Source organism: Podarcis pityusensis (genome assembly GCF_964106645.2).
Source record: "Podarcis pityusensis genome assembly, chromosome: 18".
NCBI classification, from domain to species: domain Eukaryota; kingdom Metazoa; phylum Chordata; class Lepidosauria; order Squamata; family Lacertidae; genus Podarcis; species Podarcis pityusensis.
The window spans coordinates 3,777,970-3,796,721 of NC_138043.1; the positions used below are offsets into that span (position 1 = coordinate 3,777,970).

Consider the following 18,752-nt stretch of genomic DNA (forward strand, 5'->3'; position numbering starts at 1 on the left):
TGTGTCTCCAGGCGACTATGCAGAAGTTTTTTTAAAAATTCTCTCCTGTTCCTCGTTTGGAGAATTCGGAGTATGCGGGGAGAGAGAGCAGGGAACCAGCAAAAACAGACTCTGAATCCTGAACCCGTTTCCGTTTTGAGGTTTGCAGCCCTGAGGTCTAGCAACTTGATTTTCATTCGCTCCCCAAGTAAATTTGTTATCGGACGCTGCTCTGGGACTGAATGTGAGGAGCGTATCGAAATCCATTAATCCACTACATATGTTTGGAAGCCGGGTTGCTTTTTGTCTGTTCGCTACGGATCTGGGCACTTTTTGAGATATCGTAGATGTGAGTTTTCACAACTGCTCAAGGAGTTTTGTCCATTTGCATGCAGCTGGGGACCATTTCGACTCAAGAAAGCGGGACGAACCTTTAGAAACGGCTCGATTTTGACCCCACAATCTCAAAAGGGGCTGGTTTTGACCACTGATTCCAAAACTGCATGGAATCTGACGACTTGATATCAAAACAGCACTGATTTTAACCTTGTGGCTTCCAAACTGTGGTTATTTTGGCCACTTGGCCCTATAACTGTGCCAATTTTGACCCCTTGATGTCAGGGTGGATTTGAGTTAAATCTAATCGATTTAAATCAGGATTTAAATCCCTAGTCAGTAAGACTTGATTCTAATCACTAGTCAGTAGGACAATTTAAATCTCTTTTTTAACACAAAGACTCATTCTTGCTGGCAAAATCTTAATTTTTACAACCAGATGAAGGTTTCATTTTTGGAATAAAAAAATTTCAGAGTAGTTTTTACAGTTACATCAAAAATGACTGATTTGGTTATACTATTAGAAATACATAGGTTATTATGAAATTATTGTGCAGTTTAATAAGTTAACTGTTTGTATTTGGACAGCTTTTCTGCTGTACTTTATAGGAAGGAGAAAAATAATCATTTCCTTAATAACAATTGAAACAATTTATTTAACCAAAGCGGTAACATTATAGCTATGTATCCATGTTTGTTAAGTGATGTGGTTAAATGGGTTTAAAAAGCAACAAGAAGCAAACTTGGACTGAGTTTTAGCACACATGAAAAAGTTAAAACGTTTCCTGATGTCGAAACAAAATTAAAAAATTCCTTCCTGTAGCACCTTAAGAGAGCAACTACCGTATTTTTCGCTCTATAGGACGCACTTTTTCCCCTCCAAAAATGAAGGGGAAATGTGTGTGCGTCCTATGGAGCGAATGCAGGCTTTCCCGGGCTTTTTGCAGCTCCGCGCCACCCTCCCGATCCCGGCGCGAAGCTGCGCGGGGCTCCGGAGGGTGGCGCGGAGCTGCCTGCGCCCCAGGGCTTCCTGCAGCTCCGCGCCACCCTCCCGACCCCCGCGCGAAGCTGCGCGGGGCTCCAGAGGGTAGCGCGGAGCTGCCTGAGCTCCAGGGCTTTTTGCAGCTCCGCGCCATCCTCCAGACGCCCGCGCGAAGCTGCGCGGGGCTCCGGAGGGTGGCGCGGAGCTGCCTGCGCCCCAGGGCTTTTTGCAGCTCCGCGCCACCCTCCCGATCCCGGCGAGAAGCTGCGCGGGGCTCCGGAGGGTGGCGCGGAGCTGCCTGCGCCCCAGGGCTTCCTGCAGCTCCGCGCCACCCTCCAGACCCCCGCGCGAAGTCGCGCGGGGCTCCGGAGGGTGGCGCAGAGCTGCCTGCGCCCCAGGGCTTTTTGCAGCTCCGCGCCACCCTCCCGACGCCCGCGCGAAGCTGCGCGGGGCTCCAGAGGGTAGCGCGGAGCTGCCTGAGCTCCAGGGCTTTTTGCAGCTCCGCGCCACCCTCCCGATCCTGGCGTGAAGCCGCGCGGGGCTCGGGAGGGTGGCGCGGAGCTGCCTGCATTCCGAAGCCTGGTGCGCACTGAAGAGCGCGTCCGGGCTTCGCGCACCTCTCCACAAGCCTGGGGAGACCGGCTCGGTTCCCTAGGCTTGCGGATAGCAGGCTGTTCTGGGGGCTGGGGTCGGGGGAAGCTCGGGCTTCCCCCGCGCCTGCCCCGTGCCTGGGGAGGGAATTTTTTTTCTTTATTCCCCCCCCCAAAAAATAGGTACCTTGAACGCACCTTGTTTTAGAGGGAGAGAACAAGAAAAAAAATTTTTTCCCTGTTCTCCCCCTCCTATGATCCGGTGCGTCCTATGGTCCGGTGCGTCCAATGGTGCGAAAAATACGGTAAGTTTGTTACTGGTATGAGCTTTCATGTGCATGTACACTTCTTCAGATACAATGAAACAGAAGTCACCAGTCTGAAGTTTGAAGAATTATGCATGCACACGAAAACTCATACCAATAACAAAACTTAGTTGCTCTCCAAGGTGCTACAGGAAGGAATTTTTTAATTTTGTTTCAAATATGGCAAACCGACGCGGCTATCTACCTGTAACATTTCCTGATGAATAGCCTTTGGAGTATAACGTAACTTAAACAGAAAACTATCTTTAGAAGAAGAAAAAAAATCCCCCAAAAGCATTTTATTTTAGAAATCTGACTGAAATAAAAAAAAAATCTGATTTAAATTTTAAAAATCCTATTTCTTTTGAGTTTTACCCACCCTGCTTGTATGGAGGTGGTTGGAGGATAGATGCGGCTAACAGATTGAGGTTGAATCCTGACAAGACAGAAGTACTGTTTTGGGGGGACAGGGGGCGGGCGGGTGTGGAGGACTCCCTGGTCCTGAATGGGGTAACTGTGCCCCTGAAGGACCAGGTGCGCAGCCTGGGAGTCATTCTGGACTCACAGCTGTTCATGGAGGCGCAGGTTAATTCTTTGTCCAGGGCAGCTCCACCTGGTACGCAGGATGAGACCCTCCCTGCCTGCAAACTGCCTCGCCCGAGTGGTGCATGCTCTGGTTATCTCCCGCTTGGACTACTGCCATGCGCTCTATGTGGGGCTGCCTTTGAAGGTGACCCGGAAACTACAACTAATCCAGAATGCGGCAGCTAGACTGGTGACTGGGAGCGGCCGCCAAGACCACATAACACCAGTCCTGAAAGACCTACATTGGCTCCCAGTAGTTTCCGAGCACAATTCAAAGTGTTGGTGCTGACCTTTAAAGCCCTAAATGTCCCAGTATCCCTGAAGGAGCATCTCCACCCCCATCGTTCTGCCCGGACACTGAGGTCCAGCTCCGAGGGCCTTCTGGCGGTTCCCTCCCTGCGAGAAGCAAAGCTACAGGGAACCAGGGAGAGGGCCTTCTCGGTGGTGGTGCCCTCCCTGTGGAACGCCCTCATGTCAGATGTCAAAGAGAAAAAGAACTACCAAACTTTTAGAAGACATCTGAAGGCAGCCCTGTTTAGGGAAGCTTTTAACGTTTAATAGGTTATTGTATTTTGTATTACATTGGTACCTCGGGTTAAGTACTTAATTCGTTCCAGAGGTCCGTTCTTAACCTGAAACTGTTCTTAACGTGAAGCACCACTTTAGCTAATGGGGCCTCCTGCTGCTGCCGCACCACCGGAGCACGATTTCTGTTTTCATCCTGAAGCAAAGTTCTTAACCTGAAGCACTATTTCTGGGTTAGCGGAGTCTGTAACCTGAAGCATATGTAACCCGAGGTACCACTGTACCAAACTTTTAGAAGACACCTGAAGGCAGCCCTGTTTAGGGAAGCTTTTCATGTTTAATAGGTTATTGTATTTTAGTGTTTTGTTGGAAGCCGCCCAGAGTGGCTGGGGAAACCCAGCCAGATGGGCAGGGTATAAATAATAAATTCTTATTCTTATTCTTATTCCTTTTCAACGAAGTGCTTGTGGGTTTTTTCCTCCCCTTTCTGCGAATTCCGAGATGTGAAAATGAATCTGGTTTGTTTTGATTTTGATACCTGCCTCCTTTCCGCCTCCGCCTCTCACTTCCTCCTCTTCTTCCCTCCCCAGGTAAACGACTTCCTGTCTGGAAGATCCCCTCTCACCTTGGCCCTCCGCGTCGGGGACCATATGATGTTCGTTCAGCTGCAACTGGCGGCCCAGCAGAACAGCGGACAGCTTCAGCACCGCCACCTCATCGCCAGCCGCGGCGAACCCCCGGCCACTGCGCCCCCAGCCGGTCCCGACTGCCCCGCTCTCCACGGGGGCGGCCACGCCCCCCACTTCGCCCGGGTCCCCACCCCGCCCGCTTGCCAGGAAAGCCCCACCTCCCCGCCGCAGGCCCCGCCCACGTACTGTAGCTCCGCCCACCCGACGCCCGTCACCGCCGGCATGTTCCGCTCGCACGGGGCCCAGGCGAGCAGCGGCGCGGGGAGCGCCTCATCGTGTTCGGAGGTGAGTCGTCGTCTCGTCCGCGCCTAGTCCAAGCCAGCAGGAGACTCGAACCCAGAACCTGAGCATCGTGTCTGAGCTATTGCAATGGGGGATTGTTTTGGGGAAATAAGGTTCTCACGGTCAGGGCCCTGATGGGGTCTTATCATCCATCGCCACAGGAAGAAACACCGTATTTTTCGCCCTATAAGATGCACCAGACCGCAAGACGCACCTAGTTTTTGGAGGAGGAAAGCAAGAAAAAAAATATTCTGAATCCCAGAAGCCAGAACAGCAAGGGGGATCGCTGCGCAATGAAAGCAGCAATCCCTCTTGCTGTTCTGGCTTCTGGGATAGCTGCACAGCCTGCATTCGCTCCATAAGACGCACACACATTTCCCCTTACTTTTTAGGAGGGGAAAAAGTGAGTCTTATAGAGCAAAAAATACGGTAGATAGGGAGCTCCTTTATACAGACCACTAGTCCTTCTGCTTCTGTATGGTCTACACTGATTCGCAGCGACTCTCCAGGGATGTTCTTGGCCCTATCTGCAGAGGAGTAAACATTGGGAGGGGGCCTTCTATATGTAGGGCAGGTGTCCGGCCACCGAGCTGTGGCCCGTCACCATTTAGGGCCAGAAATCTGCCGCACGCCAAGTCAGAGCGTTGGTCCATCTCATTCAATAATGTCTGCACGGACTAGCAGCAGCTATAATAAATAATACAGTGGTGCCTCGCAAGACGAAATTAATCCGTTCCGCAAGTCTCTTCGTCTTGCGGTTTTTTCGTCTTGCGAAGCACAGCTATTAGCGCCTTAGCGGCTATTAGCGGCTTAGCGGCTATTAACGGCTTAGTGGCTTCAAGAAAAAGGAAACAAACTTGCAAGAACTCGCAAGACATTTCGTCTTGCGAAGCAAGCCCATAGGGAAATTCGTCTTGCGGAACGACTCAAAAAACGGAAAACTCTTTCGTCTTGCGAGGCACCACTGTAATAATAAATTTTATTTATATCCCACCCTCCCCAGCCGAAGCCGGGCTCAGGGCGGCTAACAACAATAAAACAGTACAACAGTACAACACAACACTCTAAAATCATTCCTTATAAAATTAATTCAAATTAAACCACTGGCAACCATTGGGCCAGAGCTCCGCGAAGAGGGAGGGAATCAGGTTGTGCCCTGGCCAAAGGCCTGGTGGAACAGCTCTGTCTTGCAGGCCCTGTGGAAAGATGTCAAGTCCCGCAGGGCCCTAGTCTCTTGTGACAGAGTGTTCCACCAGATCGGAGCCATGGCCGAAAAAGCCCTGGCTCTAGTTGAGGCCAGCCTAACTTCTCTATGGCCTGGGACCTTCAAGATGTTTTTATTTGAAGACCGTAAGTTTCTCTGTGGGGCATACCAGGAGAGGCGGTCCCGTAGGTACGAGGGTCCTAGGACGTATAGGGCTTTAAAGGTTAAAACCAGCACCTTAAACCTGATCCTGTACTCCACCGGGAGCCAGTGCAGCTGGTATAGTACCGGACGAATGTGATCTCGCAGCGAAGACCCCATAAGGAGTCTCGCCGCGGCATTCTGCACCCGCTGGAGTTTCTGGGTCAGTCTCAAGGGCAGCCCCACGTAGAGCGAGTTACAATAATCCAGTCTGGAGGTGACCGTCGCGTGGATCACAGTGGCTAGGTCAGGGCGAGAGAGATAAGGAGCCAACTGCTTAGCTTGGCGGAGATGGAAAAATGCCGCCATCGGGGGGGGGGGGGTTAGATCAAAGGCAGTTCCCAGATGTCCCTGGAGATTGAACTTTCATTCAGAGCAAATACTCTCCCATTTGAACCCACAGCTTCTCTTGCCCTGGCACCAGAAAACCACAATTTTGGCCTTAATTCAAATTAGACTTTCGGGGGGGGGGTAAGAAAAAGCCTTTTCTGAATATGGTTTGAGGCAGGAATTCGCATCTCTATTCAGGAGGTTTCTAAGCAGAAGTTGGGCGGACATCCGTCAGGAATTCGTTGCCTGTGATTCTGGGGTTGGACTAGATGACCGCGGGGTGTCCTTTCTGATTCTTCGCACAGACTTCAGTTTTTCCCCCTGCCCTCCTTTCACAGGTCGATTGCGCCACGCGGAGCAAACCTTCACCCAGCGCCAGCCCCGTTCAGCCTTCCCGACCCCGCAAACCCGGCGCTGTGATCGAAAGCTTCGTGAACCACGCTCCGGGTGTTTTTTCGGGGACGTTTTCTGGTAAGTCTTCGTTGACCCTTAACTTCTCTTCCTCCGACCCCTCCGCCTTTCGTGGGAACAAAATACGGCTTCGTGTTGCGGTGTGTGTGCAAGCTTCAGGAACATCACAGGGCGCTTTTGCTGGCTGAAGAAGAGCCCTGTGGAGCCCTGAAGCTGGCGCAGGTCCATGTGCCATTTTTACAATCGAAAATGGACCCGAACGAACTGTGGGAGCCAACTGATGGGTTTCTGTACAAAGCAGATCTGAATCTGATCTGTGCTGGTTTTTGATAAGAGAAAACCAAGTGAATTTGCAGCTCAACATTTCTAAAAAATTGTATCTGTTTGCCTGGAGCCTTCAATATACACCTTTAGGCACCAGACAAAAATGTTCCCTTTTAACCAGGCCTTTGGTTAATCTGAATTACATCCTATGCCCTTCCAAAATGTGGTTTTTTTCCAGTGGGGGTGGGGGCTATTGGGTGGTTGTTTTTATTCTTATTAGTTATTTTATGGTTTTATATCTTGAATTTATTAACTGCCCTGAGATCCCTGGGTATAGGGCGGTATATAAATTCAAATTATTATTATTATTATTATTATTATTATTATTTATTTATTTATTATTAAATGGGCTTGTTGGTTGCGGTTTGGGAAATCTGTGACACTCCAGCCCCTTCAAAGTATGTTGCAGGACTCTGATAATATCCACTAGTGGTTAGGGATAAATTGGGGTTCTATTCTAGACTTATTCAACTTTTGGTCCCTCAAATGTTGTTGGCTAAATCTCTCACCATGCCTAACCACTGCTTGGGGGTCATGGGGTTTGTAGTTTGGAGAGCCAGGGTTGGAATACTCTCTTGTCGTCCGGCAACATTGAAGAGGGGGTTTTTAATCAGAGGTTGGGACGGCCACCTGCCAGGAAGTACCTATTTTTCGCTCTATAAGACGCACCAGACCACAAGACGCAGCTAGTTTTTGGAGGAGGAAAACAAGAAAAAAAATATTCTGAATCTCAGAAGCCAGAACAGCAAGAGGGATCGCTGCAGAGCGAAAGCAGCAACCCCGCTTGCTGTTCTGGCTTCTGGGATAGCTGCGCAGCCTGCATTCGCTCCATAAGACGCATACACATTTCCCCTTACTTTTTAGGAGGGAAAAAGTGAGTCTTATAGAGCAAAAAATACGGTATTTCGCTGTGATCCCCAATTTTCAGGGGGTTGGACTGGATTCTGTTGATTCGAAGAGGTACCCCAGCCAAGCTGCTTTTAAAAAAAGCAAAAAACCAAAGAGAACACTGGAGAGTTTCCTCCCTGGCCCAGATTATTGCCACTTCCTCTTCTCATGTGGACTAGAAACCTGCCCTTCAAAAGCTTTAACATTCACCCTAAGCAAGCGTGGGAAAGGGAAGTTAACAAGACTCTTTTCTGACAGTCTCCCTCTGCAGGTGGCGGCCTCTCCTTCTTCCTTAGAGGCTTTTTGGGAAGTTGAGATCCCTGCGTTGCCGGGGTTGGACTGGATGACCTTTGGGGTGTCCCTGCCCACTCTATAATTCCAAATTTTCCCTCCGCACCCGACCACAAACACAAATTCTGGGGGAGAGGGAGGAAAAACCAGCCAAGCAACTTCATGTGTTTAGATTGTGAATCGATAACCTTGAGGGCTAGCGACTTGACTTTGCTTCTCTCTCGCAGGCACTTTGCACCCGAATTGCCAGGACAGCAGCGGGCGCCCCCGGCGGGACATCGGCACCATCTTGCAGATCCTCAACGACCTGTTGAGCGCCACGCGGCACTACCAGGGCATGCCCCAGTCCCTGACGCAGCTGCGGTGCCAGACTCAGTGCTCGCTTTCCTCGACTTCTTCGTCGCCGTCGCCGCCCCAATCCCCGGATCTCGCCAGCAACACTACCTCAGAGAAAATCGCAGCAGCTGCTAGCCAGTCCTTACACTTGGGCGCCCCCTGTGCCAGCCAAGTGGCAGCGTCTAAGCCTTCCGGTGAGTCCTGCCTCTGAAAAAGAGTCCAGAATGTGGCTTGGGTCATGAGGTCTAGTAACTTGCTTTGCTGTTGGTCTGTAAGGAAGCTGCCGCTTTCTGCATGCAGAGGGCCCGAGTTCGAAAGCCGGCCTCTCTGGGTAGTAGGGCTCTGTCTGAAACCCCTGCCGGCCAGCACTGTGCTAAATCAAGCGATGCACAGAATAAGCCCAAGTCCCAAATTTGGAACAGTGAGGGCTAGCATCTTGACTTTTGTGGCTTTTGTGACTTTTGCGTTGTACGTGGATATATTTAGGCAGTGCCATAGCCCCAAGGAGCTTTCCTCGCACAAGGTCCCGGGTTCAGTTCTCCCCTGGAGCGCTGCTGCCGATCAGTGCAGGTGGTATTGAATTAGATGGGCGCGATATCGGGCGCGTTCCTTTTTGCTCCTTTTCCCCATTCCTCCCTTCTTAAAAGGGGACGCAGGTGGCGCTGTGGGTTAAACCACAGAGCCTAGGGCTTGCCAATCAGAAGGTCGGTGGTTCGAATCCCCGTGACGGGGTGAGCTCACGTTGCTCGGTCCCTGCTCCTGCCAACCTAGCAGTTCGAAAGCACATCAGCACAAGTAGATAAATAGGTACTGCTCTGGTGGGAAGATAAATGGCGTTTCCGTGCGCTGCTCTGGTTCGCCAGAAGCGGCTTAGTCCTGCTGGCCACATGACCCGGAAGCTGTATGCCGGCTCCCTCGGCCAATAAAGCGAGATGAGCGCTGCAACCCCAGAGTCGTCCGCAACTGGACCTAATGGTCAGGGGTCCCTTTACCTTTTCCCCTTCTTAAAATAGGGAGATGCCGCCTTGTAGGACCTCTTAACGTCTGTGTGCAAATGGGGCGCAGCAAAAGGAAAGGACTTGATATTTTATTTTATTTTCTCTCCCCCACTTCCCCCCCCCCCAAGTGATAAGTTATCCGTGCTGAGCACGGTGGGGTGTTTTGTGTTACATGCAGAAACTCTCCCTGCAGAGTAAGTCTGGATGTCGGGGGGGGGGAGAGAGAGCGAGGAAGAGAAAGATGTACTCTTGATTTTCTGTTTGGCTTGGATATTCTCGGTCAGGGTGACCCTGTTTGTTACCAAGGATGAACCGAACCGCTTCTGTCTGGATGCTAATAGATGATATCAATCCCTTCTGCAAACCCTTCCAGTTTTAGCCTCTTCCGTTCAGTTTTCGTGGGTGCAGTTTGCATACTCTCTTGCCTAAAATCCCCCCCAAAACGGCTTTTTCTCCTGCATGCTTTTAATGGGCCACTTTGCATCCACAACCCGTTCTTCGCAGTTCGGATCGGCTAAATTGGGGGGTTCCCTTCCCTCTGCCAAAAGCGAGAATCTCCATTTGCGCTTCTGTTCAGTTATGTGTCCTCTTTACTCCCAAGGTCTCTGCCCCCAGGCGCTTACAGATTAAAGCAGATTTAAACCACTCCAGAGGTTTTGAGAAGCACCCCCCCTTGCCCCCTTCCTCCGTTCGCTGATGGGAGCTGTAGTTCGAAGCGTTCAGAGGGCGCCGGGCTGTGGAATTCTGGGGGAAAGTACGTGAATGACTTTTGAGCAATCCTATCCTACTTATCTAACGCGGGTGGCGCTGTGGGTTAAACCACAGAGCCTAGGACTTGCTGGTCAGAAGGTTGGCGGTTCAAATCCCCGCGACGGGGTGAGCTCCCATTGCTCGGTCCCTGCTCCTGCCAACCTAGCAATTCGAAAGCACGTCAAGTGCAAGTAGATAAATAGGTACCGTTCCGGCGGGAAGGTAAACGGCATTTCCGTGCGCTGTTCTGGTTTGCCAGAAGCGGCTTAGTCCTGCTGGCCACATGACCCAGAAGCTGTACGCCGGTTCCCTCGGCCAATAAAGCGAGATGAGCGCCGCAACCCCAGAGTCAGTCACGACTGGACCTAATGGTCAGGGGGTCCTTTTTCTCCTACTTATCTAAGTCCCATTGGATTGAATGAGTTATTTTGCAGCCGAGAAACACATAGGGAATGCCCTGTGAGCTCATAGTTTCATTAGGGGGAATCGTAGGATTGTAGAGTTGGAAAGGGACCCCCAGAGTCATCTAGTCCAACCCCCTGAAATGCGGGAACCTGTCTTGCCCGACGTGGCTTTCAAAACCACGACCCTGAGGTTAAAAATCCCATGCCATCCAAAACCCAATTTAAGGATTAAACTTGACCAAATGTTGCACGAGGACCCCGTAGAACAGGCACCCCCAAACTCGCCCCTCCAGATGTTTTGGGACTACAACACCCATCATCCATGGCTAACAGGTCATGGATGATGGGAATTGTAGTCCCAAAACATCTGGAGATGCGAGTTTGGGGGTGCCGGCAGTAGAAGAACATCTGGATTTGTTCTCCAGAGGTGCTGGGACCCCAGCACAATAGTGGCGTTTACACGGTCCTTCCTCGCCACTCATTCCATCCCACACAACAACTGTGCAAGGAAGATTAGGCCGAGAGGCAGTGCAACCAGCACCAGTCCTGTGAGCTTCATGGGCAAATAGGGCGCGATTCGAACCCCAGTCTCTGCCAGGTTCTAGTCCGACATTTTAGCCGCTGGACGACCGTTACCGCGAGGAACTATGGAACTCCCTGCTGCAGGAGAGCTGTTGAAATTGACATCCTACTCCTTCCGGTGGGTCTACTCTTGAGTAAAACCCACTTGGCCCACCCTCCTTTTGTGTGCTGTCGATTCTATCCTCGGTTGGTAGAGCAGGGCTGCGAGTTCGAATTCCGCCTTGGGCGAACGTTTCCCGCATCGCAAGGGGGTTGGGCTGGATGACCTTCAGGGTTCCCACGGACATTGGCACCTTTCCTCTTATCCGCGTTGTTTTGCAAGCCCCGTGGGGCCGAGTTAGTAGATTAACGAAGTGGGGGGGCGGGCGATAGCTCCCTCTATCTTTTTTCTTTCTCTCTCTTCCTGCTTTCACGCCTCTTCCTCTCTGCACCCCCGTAGGCTGTGTGTGGCAAAGGCCCCCGTCCCAAAAATAGCAAGGCGAGCTGGCGGGGGCGCAGCAGAAAAACCGACACGGTTCCTGCTTTCCTTTCTCCTCCTCGGCGGCCCGCTCCCCCCCTCCTCGCCGCCACCGTCTCTCTGAGGCTCCTCTCTCGCGTCTTCTGCGGGAAAGAGGTTGACAGTTCCCTGTCTGGCAGCCAAGTTCTGGCAAGGCGGCGTTCCAGGCTGGGAGGACACGGGTGGCTCTGCCTCATCCACCCCCCCCCCCAAAAAATCTGGCCATAACCTTCGAATTCCCTTCCCTGCTCCTCCTGCCTCTCTCTGTGTCTCCACCAAATTTGGGTTATTTAAACAAAAAACAACAACTATTGGGTTTGCGATTTTCCTTGCTGCGAGAATTGCGGGTGGGAGACGAGTGTGGGGTTTTTTCCTCCTCTCTCTCTCACCTGCCCTGCTCCCCTCCTGGACTTTTGGACCAGGCCGTGCTGGATTTGAACCCGCTTCCACTTGGGTTGATCTTCACCCAGCCAGGCTACAGGAACGAAAGGGAACGCAGATAAGCCTCGGCCGTAAGCGGTAGCTGCGAGGCTGTTCTTGCTGCCCTCAAGTCCTTAGTCCTCATTGAGGCCAGAGATGGCTCCAGGTTTAGAGACTCTGTACGAAAACACAAATTTGATGGGACCTGGAAACACCTCGCAAGAATCACTTTTCCCCTAGGGGACCTCGGACAGCCACCCCACACCCTCCAGAAACCTTCAACTCCCCTCCTCCTCTTCCTTCCCCTCCTCGCACGCTGCCCTATATCCGTCGCAGAGTGGGCGCCCCCCCAATCTGCACCCCCTGCAAAAAGACTGGCACCTTGCGACGTGTCTGTAGTTTTTTACGCTTGTGCATGAATCGTGAGTTCTGTGCATCTTTCGGATTCCACCTTCCGAACCTCTTCCTTGCTTGCTGGCTGGCCCCGCTCCACTGCCTATCTCCAGAGTAATTTTCTCGTCCTCTCCCCCAATCCAGCCACTTTCCTTTCTGTTTCTTTGGGAGGGGAGTTGGGTGGAAACTGGGTTTTTTTTGGGGGGTGGCGTGGCTGTCAGAACGTACCGAACTGTGTCAAGCGTGGCTTTGCACCCAATTTCTGTGCGCGCACCTGCGGGTTGGCGGTTGTGTTCGTCAAGAGGGCGAGGGAGGGAGCAAGCCCCCCCTCCGTTTCCTAGATTCTTTTTTATTTTTTCCTCCTCGCTGCTTGAAAACAGGTCACCTTCCTTTCTTGCCCCTGTTTCTGAACCATAAAAGGTTTTGACGGCTGGTGTGTTGTTAGCCTTGGTGGGGCTGCATTGTGGGGGGCAGCCGCCAGTTGCCGACCAAAAACACGGAAGGAAGTGGGGCGACAAAAGAGCAGCCGTGCAGTTTTTTTGGGGGGGGGGACGTCCCATTTAAATGGGAAACCCTAGCTAGTTTGCAGATGGTTTTTGTCCCAGAGAGATCACCCTGATGAAAGCATTTTTGCATGTTCTCTAGTAAGATAAAGGTAAAGGTACCCCTGACCGTTAGGTCCAGTCGTGGCCAACTCTGGGGTTGTGGCGCTCATCTTGCTTTACTGGCCGAGGGAGCCGGCGTACAGCTTCCGGGTCATGTGGCCAGCAGGACTAAGCCGCTTCTGGCGAACCAGAGCAGGACACGGAAACGCCATTTACCCTTCCCACCAGAGCGGTACCTATTTATCTACTTGCACTTTGACGTGCTTTCGAACTGCTAGGTTGGCAGGAGCAGGGACCGAGCAACGGGAGCTCACCCCGTTGTTACGGGGATTCAAACCGCCGACCTTCTGATCGTCAAGTCCTAGGCTCTGTGGTTTAACCCACAGCGCCACCCGCGTCCCTTGTTCTCTAGTAGGACCGTAGAATTGTAGACTTGCAATGGGACCCCCAGAGTAATCTAGTCTAACCCTCTGGAATGCAGGAATCTCTCCCAACGTGGGGCTCAAACTCCCACAGTCCTGAGATTTAAGTCTCATGCTCTACCTACTGAGCCATGGGTAGGCAAACTAAGGCCCGGGGGCCGGATGCGGCCCAATCGCCTTCTAAATCCTGCCCGTGGACAGTCCAGAATTCAGCGTGTTTTTAGATGAGTAGAATTTATTTCAAATGCATCTCTGGGTTATTTGTGGGGCCTGCCTGGTGTTTTTACATGAGTAGAATGTGTGCTTTTATTTCAAATGCATCTCTGGGTTATTTGTGGGGCATAGGAATTCATTCTTTTTCCCCCCTAAATATATTCTGGCCCCCCACAAGATCTGAGGGACAGTGGACCGGCCCCCTGCTGAAAAAGTTTGCTGACGCCTGGACTGAGCTATCTCAGTTTCAGTTTTTGTGTTTGCTTTTTATTTTTATTTTGCTTGCACCTCATTAGAAATCGGAGGTTTTAGAAGCGAAGTTCAATGGCTTATCTGTCAAGGGTTCTTAAGCTGCGATTCCTGTGGGTTGGATCTCTGGTTTGCTTTGGTTTTGCCAGAAAGTGCATGGGGGAAAACAGTGCCTCTGTCCATGGGCACTGGGCTCACCAACCAACCCACCTCAAAAACAGGGCAGCTTTATCAGGAGTGAGGGGGCGTGGCCTGATTGTGGTAGGCGTGGCCTAGGGAAACTCCCAGGGGCCAGGTGGAGAGATCTGGAGGGCCGCATGCAGAGAGCCAGTGGTTAAGAGTGTCAGGCCTGTTAGCAGACCCGGGTTCGAATTCCCACTCTGCCATTAAGCTCCATTAAGCTCATCGCCTCTCAGCCTAGCCCACCTCTGCCGTCGAAGGATCTCAAACTGGAGTACGTGGTTCTCTTCCCCCCCCCCCATACGGCCAATTCATCTTCGCAACAACCCTTTGAGGTAGACCAAGAGATGACTGGTCCAAGATCCCCCAGCCAGCTTCTTGGCCAAGTGTGAATTTGAACTCTGCTCCTGCCAGGTTGATAGGCAGCCGATTAAAAATGACAAATAGTGATCGTCCCTTGATTTAATTTGAATAGCGATTGTCCCTTGGTTTAATTCTAATTTAAAAAAACAAAAATTGCAGGGAGAGTCAAGGCCGACTTGAAACCCCGTGGATTGTTGAATGTTGTTGTTGTTGTTTTTTAGTCGTGTCCACCTCTTTGTGACCCCCTGGACCAGAGGCACTCCTGTCTTCCCCTGCCTCCCGCAGTTTGGTCAAACTCATGTTCATAGCTTCTAGAACACTGTCCCACCATCTCGTCCTCCGTCGTCCCCTTCTCCTTGCGCCCTCCATCTTTCCCAGCATCAGGGTCTTTTCCAGGGAGTCTTCTCTTCTCCTGAGGTGGCCAAAGTCTTGGAGCCTCAGCTTCAGGATCTGTCCTTCCAGTGAGCACTCAGGGCTGATTTCCTTCCGAATGGAGAGGTTTGATCTTCTTGCAGTCCATGGGACTCTCAAGTGTCTCCTCCAGGGATTGTTGAATAGACCTCCCCAATTATGAAACTCTTTTGCTGGGGGGGGCGGGCATGTCTTGCCATCCTCATCCTGCCCACAGAGTCAGTCTCTCTCCCTCTCTCTCATCCGGAGGCGTTAGTGCAGTCGTGGTCTCCTCGGATGAATTCCTCTAGAATAAATACCGCCCCCAGATTATGTCCTGCCTGTCACCAGCGCGGCGCATAACTTCCGCCTCCTGCTTCCCTTTCACTCTCATTAGTGCGCATCGCTCAATCTTTTCTTCTCCTTTGGTCTCTTCCCCCACGTAATTTGACGCGGGGGGAAACTGAGGCACAGGGTGGAATCGGTGGCTCGGCTATCCATCGGCTTTTGCCTTCCTGGTTCCGCAAGGGGGAGGGTGCTTTGATTCCTTTAAAGGGGGGGAACAGAGAGAGAATGAGAATGTCGGACCCTCCTGGCAAAGTCGTTCGTGGGCGGTGGGTGGGATTCGAATCCTGGACTCTCCCAGCTCCTAATCTGGGACTCTTAGCTCCCTTGAGTGGGGTGGATAGCTCAGCGGGTTTGAGCGTGTGCTGAAAACAACAAGGTTCAATATGCGCTAAATATTCCTGCATTGCAGGGGGTTGGAATAATAATAATAATAATAATAATAATAATAATAATAAATGACTCTCAGGGCTCCTCTACAGTGCTTTTTTTCTTTTAAAAAATGCATTCTCTCATTTCGACTCAAGAAAATCACCATTTTGCAGAAAATGAATACAGTAAATGGACAAAACTACGAAAGATCCACAAAACATTTTGGGGTATTCGTACCCCTGTGTGTGTGTGTCCCCCAGAAAAAAAATCACTGCCCCCCTTGCAAGGTAGGACCTGAGGATTTAAAAAGGCTGCAGACAGCCGGGGGGGGGGGCGACCATTTGCACGCACGCACAAAAAAGAAAACCCTTGCGTTCTTCAGAGGAAAAGTGAGATATAAATGTATATAATGTTTTCGCAAGGCTCCCTTTTTCGTTTCTCTCCCCCCCCCAACCTCGCGGTTTTCTGGCGCCTCCATCTCTCCCCCCCCCCCGGCTCTTGCAAAAAAAAAAACCCGCTCAATTGTTCTCCCGCCCACGGGCTGCTATAGCAAAGCCGCGGAAAGGGGGGGTTAGATAGAGAAAAGGGCCGCCTGTTGACGGCAGAGAGTGGGAGGCACGAAGTCAGAGGTGACTTCTTGTTCTCTCCTCCGAGACGGGAAGTGTTCGAAACCGTCCGGTGGGGGGGGGGGGAGAGGCAAGAGAGCTAGAATGAGAAGAAAGAGAGAGAATATATATATATATATATATTTTAAAAGAAGAAGTGTGCAAGAGAGCCATTGTTTTTTTGATACTCCTTGGGCATCCTGTCTCTGTTGCCATGGAGACGAGGTCCTGGTTCTCCATAGATGCTTCCCCCGTGCTGAGGTTATGGAAAGTCCTCCATTTCGAGGCTGGCGCGCCTGCGTTTCTGCTCTCCCCACATGCACACACCACCCCCTAGGGCATTGGGGTGTTGAATGCCCTTGTTTTATTTTTATTTCCTCCAATCTTGGTGGAAAAGGAGTGGGGTTCTTGACGGAGCTGCCAGGCAAGCCATTTTGCTTTATTTATTAAATTTGTAGGCTCCCCTCCCATCAAAGCATCCCGGGGCAGTGTGCAGTATAAAATACACAATAATAATAATAGGTCAAGGTAAAGGGACCCCTGACCATTAGGTCCAGTCGTGGCTGACTCTGGGGTTGCGGCACTCATCTCGCTTTATGGGCCGAGGGAGCCAGCGTACAGCTTCCGGGTCATGTGGCCAGCAGGACTAAGCCGCTTCTGGCGAACCAGAGCAGCGCACGGAAATGCCATTTACCTTCCAGAGCGGTACCTATTTATCTACTTGCACTGGTGTGCTTTCGAACTGCTAGGTTGGCAGGAGCAGGGACCGAGCAACGAGAGCTCACCCCGTTGTGGGGATTCGAACCGCCGACCTTCTGGTCGGCAAGTCCTAGGCTCTGTGGTTTAATCCACAGCACCACCCGCATCCATAATAATAATAATAATAATAATAATAATAATAATAATTTATTTATGCCCCGCCCATCTGGCTGAGTTTCCCCAGCCACTCTGGGTGGCTTCCAGTTGAGTGTTAAAAACAGTACAGCATTAAATATTAAAAATTTCCTAAACAGGGCTGCCTTCAGATGTCTTCTAAAAGTCAGATAGTTGTTTATTTCCTTGACATCTGATGGGAGCGTGTTCCACAGGGCGGGCGCCACCACCGAGAAGGCCCTCTGCCTGGTTCCCTGTAGCTTCACTTCTCGCAGGGAGGGAACCACCAGAAGGCCCTCTGTGCTGGACCTCAGTGTCCGGGTAGAACGATGGGGGTGGAGACGCTCCTTCAGATATACTGGACCTCAGGCTGTTTAGGGCTTTCAAGGTCAGCACCATCACTTTGAATTGTGCTCGGAAACCTCCTGGGAGCCAATGCAGATCTCTCAGAACCGGTGTTATGTGGTCTCAGCGGCCGCTCCCAGTCCCCAGTCTAGCTGCCGCATTCTGGATTAGTTGCAGTTTCCGGGTCACCTTCAAAGGTAGCCCCACATAGAGCGCATGGCAGTAGTCCAAGCGGGAGATAACCAGAGCATGCACCACTCTGGCGAGACAGTCTGTGGGCAGGGATGGTCTCATCCTGCGTACCAGGTGGAGCTGCCCAGTACACAGAATTGACCTACACCTCCATGGACAGCTGTGAGTCCAAAATGACTCCCAGGCTGCACACCTGGTCCTTCGGGGGCACAGCCGCCCCATTCAGGACCCTGTCCCCCAAAAAACAGTGCTTCTATCTCTGGGGTCTCCTGATCACTGAGACCAGCAGGATTCTGGGACCGCAGATAAAGGAAGCTGGTAGACTGGGAAATAGCATGGTCGGGTTTTTTGCATGGATTTCTCCAAATTCCCACCATTTTCCGACGCCTCGTTTAACGTCTCTGTGTTTTTTCCTTCGCAGGCGACCGGTTGCGGCAGACGGAGAACCGCGCCACGCGCTGCAAAGTGGAACGCCTGCAGCTTCTGATGCAGCAGAAGCGGTTGCGCCGGAAAGCTCGCCGCGACGCCCGAGCCCCTTACCATTGGCTCCCCAACCGCAAGTCCAGCCGCACGAACAGCAACAGTAGCATGTCTAGCGAAGGGAGTCTTGACCTAGACTTCGAAGACTCTGTGTGGAAACCGGAAGTCAAAGCGGACATGAAATCCGAATTTGTTGTAGCATAAAAGGAAAAAACAAAAAACCAAGACCGCAGGGAGGGGAGGACGAAGAGACCGAAGTTTTTTGGGGGGGGTGGGAGGGGGCGTCGAACGGGAAGCCGGGGGTGGGGAGAAAGACCATTTAGTAATAATTAATAATACGTTTTTGGGTCCGTGCGAGCAAAGTCCTTGGGTGCTTTGATCCTTTTAGAAAACAAGATACACACACACGAAAAACAACAACACTTATTGGATCATGGCGGACGGACCAGCCCTACGGAAATCTCCTTCGGCAGATTGGAACAGTATTTTCTATTCTTTTCGAAACTCTTGTTTTTTCGTTTTGAGAACTGAAGCGGCTTGGGATGGAGCAAGAAAAAGACTTTGCTTCCCAGGAACTGGACTTGAAAGGAACTTTTTTATTTTTTAAAAATTCGGTTTTCTCTCTCTCTCTCTCTCTCTCTCTCGGGTGTGTATGTGTGAGTCCCCCCCCCCCCCCCCCCGTTTTCATTTCGCGGTTCTTATTTTTTAAAAAAGGATGAGGGTCCTTCGAACAGCTAGCTGCCTTAGACCGACGAGTGGAAGGGAAGACTGACCCCGGCCAGGGAGGAGGAAAAAAGAAAAAAACAGTGAAGGGAGC

The 18,752-nt window shown here is 51.4% G+C and overlaps 1 protein-coding gene across 2 annotated transcripts in view; it reads left to right on the forward strand.

The window, feature by feature from the left end:
- Positions 1-18,211, forward strand: part of MIDN (midnolin) — a 49,271-nt gene extending 31,060 nt beyond the window's left edge. For both annotated transcript variants that reach the window (XM_080989021.1, XM_080989022.1), the window contains exons 5-8: positions 3,893-4,276; positions 6,347-6,479; positions 8,150-8,452; positions 17,877-18,211. In XM_080989021.1, the coding sequence (XP_080845147.1) occupies positions 3,893-4,276; positions 6,347-6,479; positions 8,150-8,452; positions 17,877-18,139 (1,083 nt within the window). In that variant the 3' untranslated portion in view covers positions 18,140-18,211. The remainder of the gene's footprint in view (positions 1-3,892; positions 4,277-6,346; positions 6,480-8,149; positions 8,453-17,876) is intronic.
- Positions 18,212-18,752: the final 541 nt, after the last annotated feature.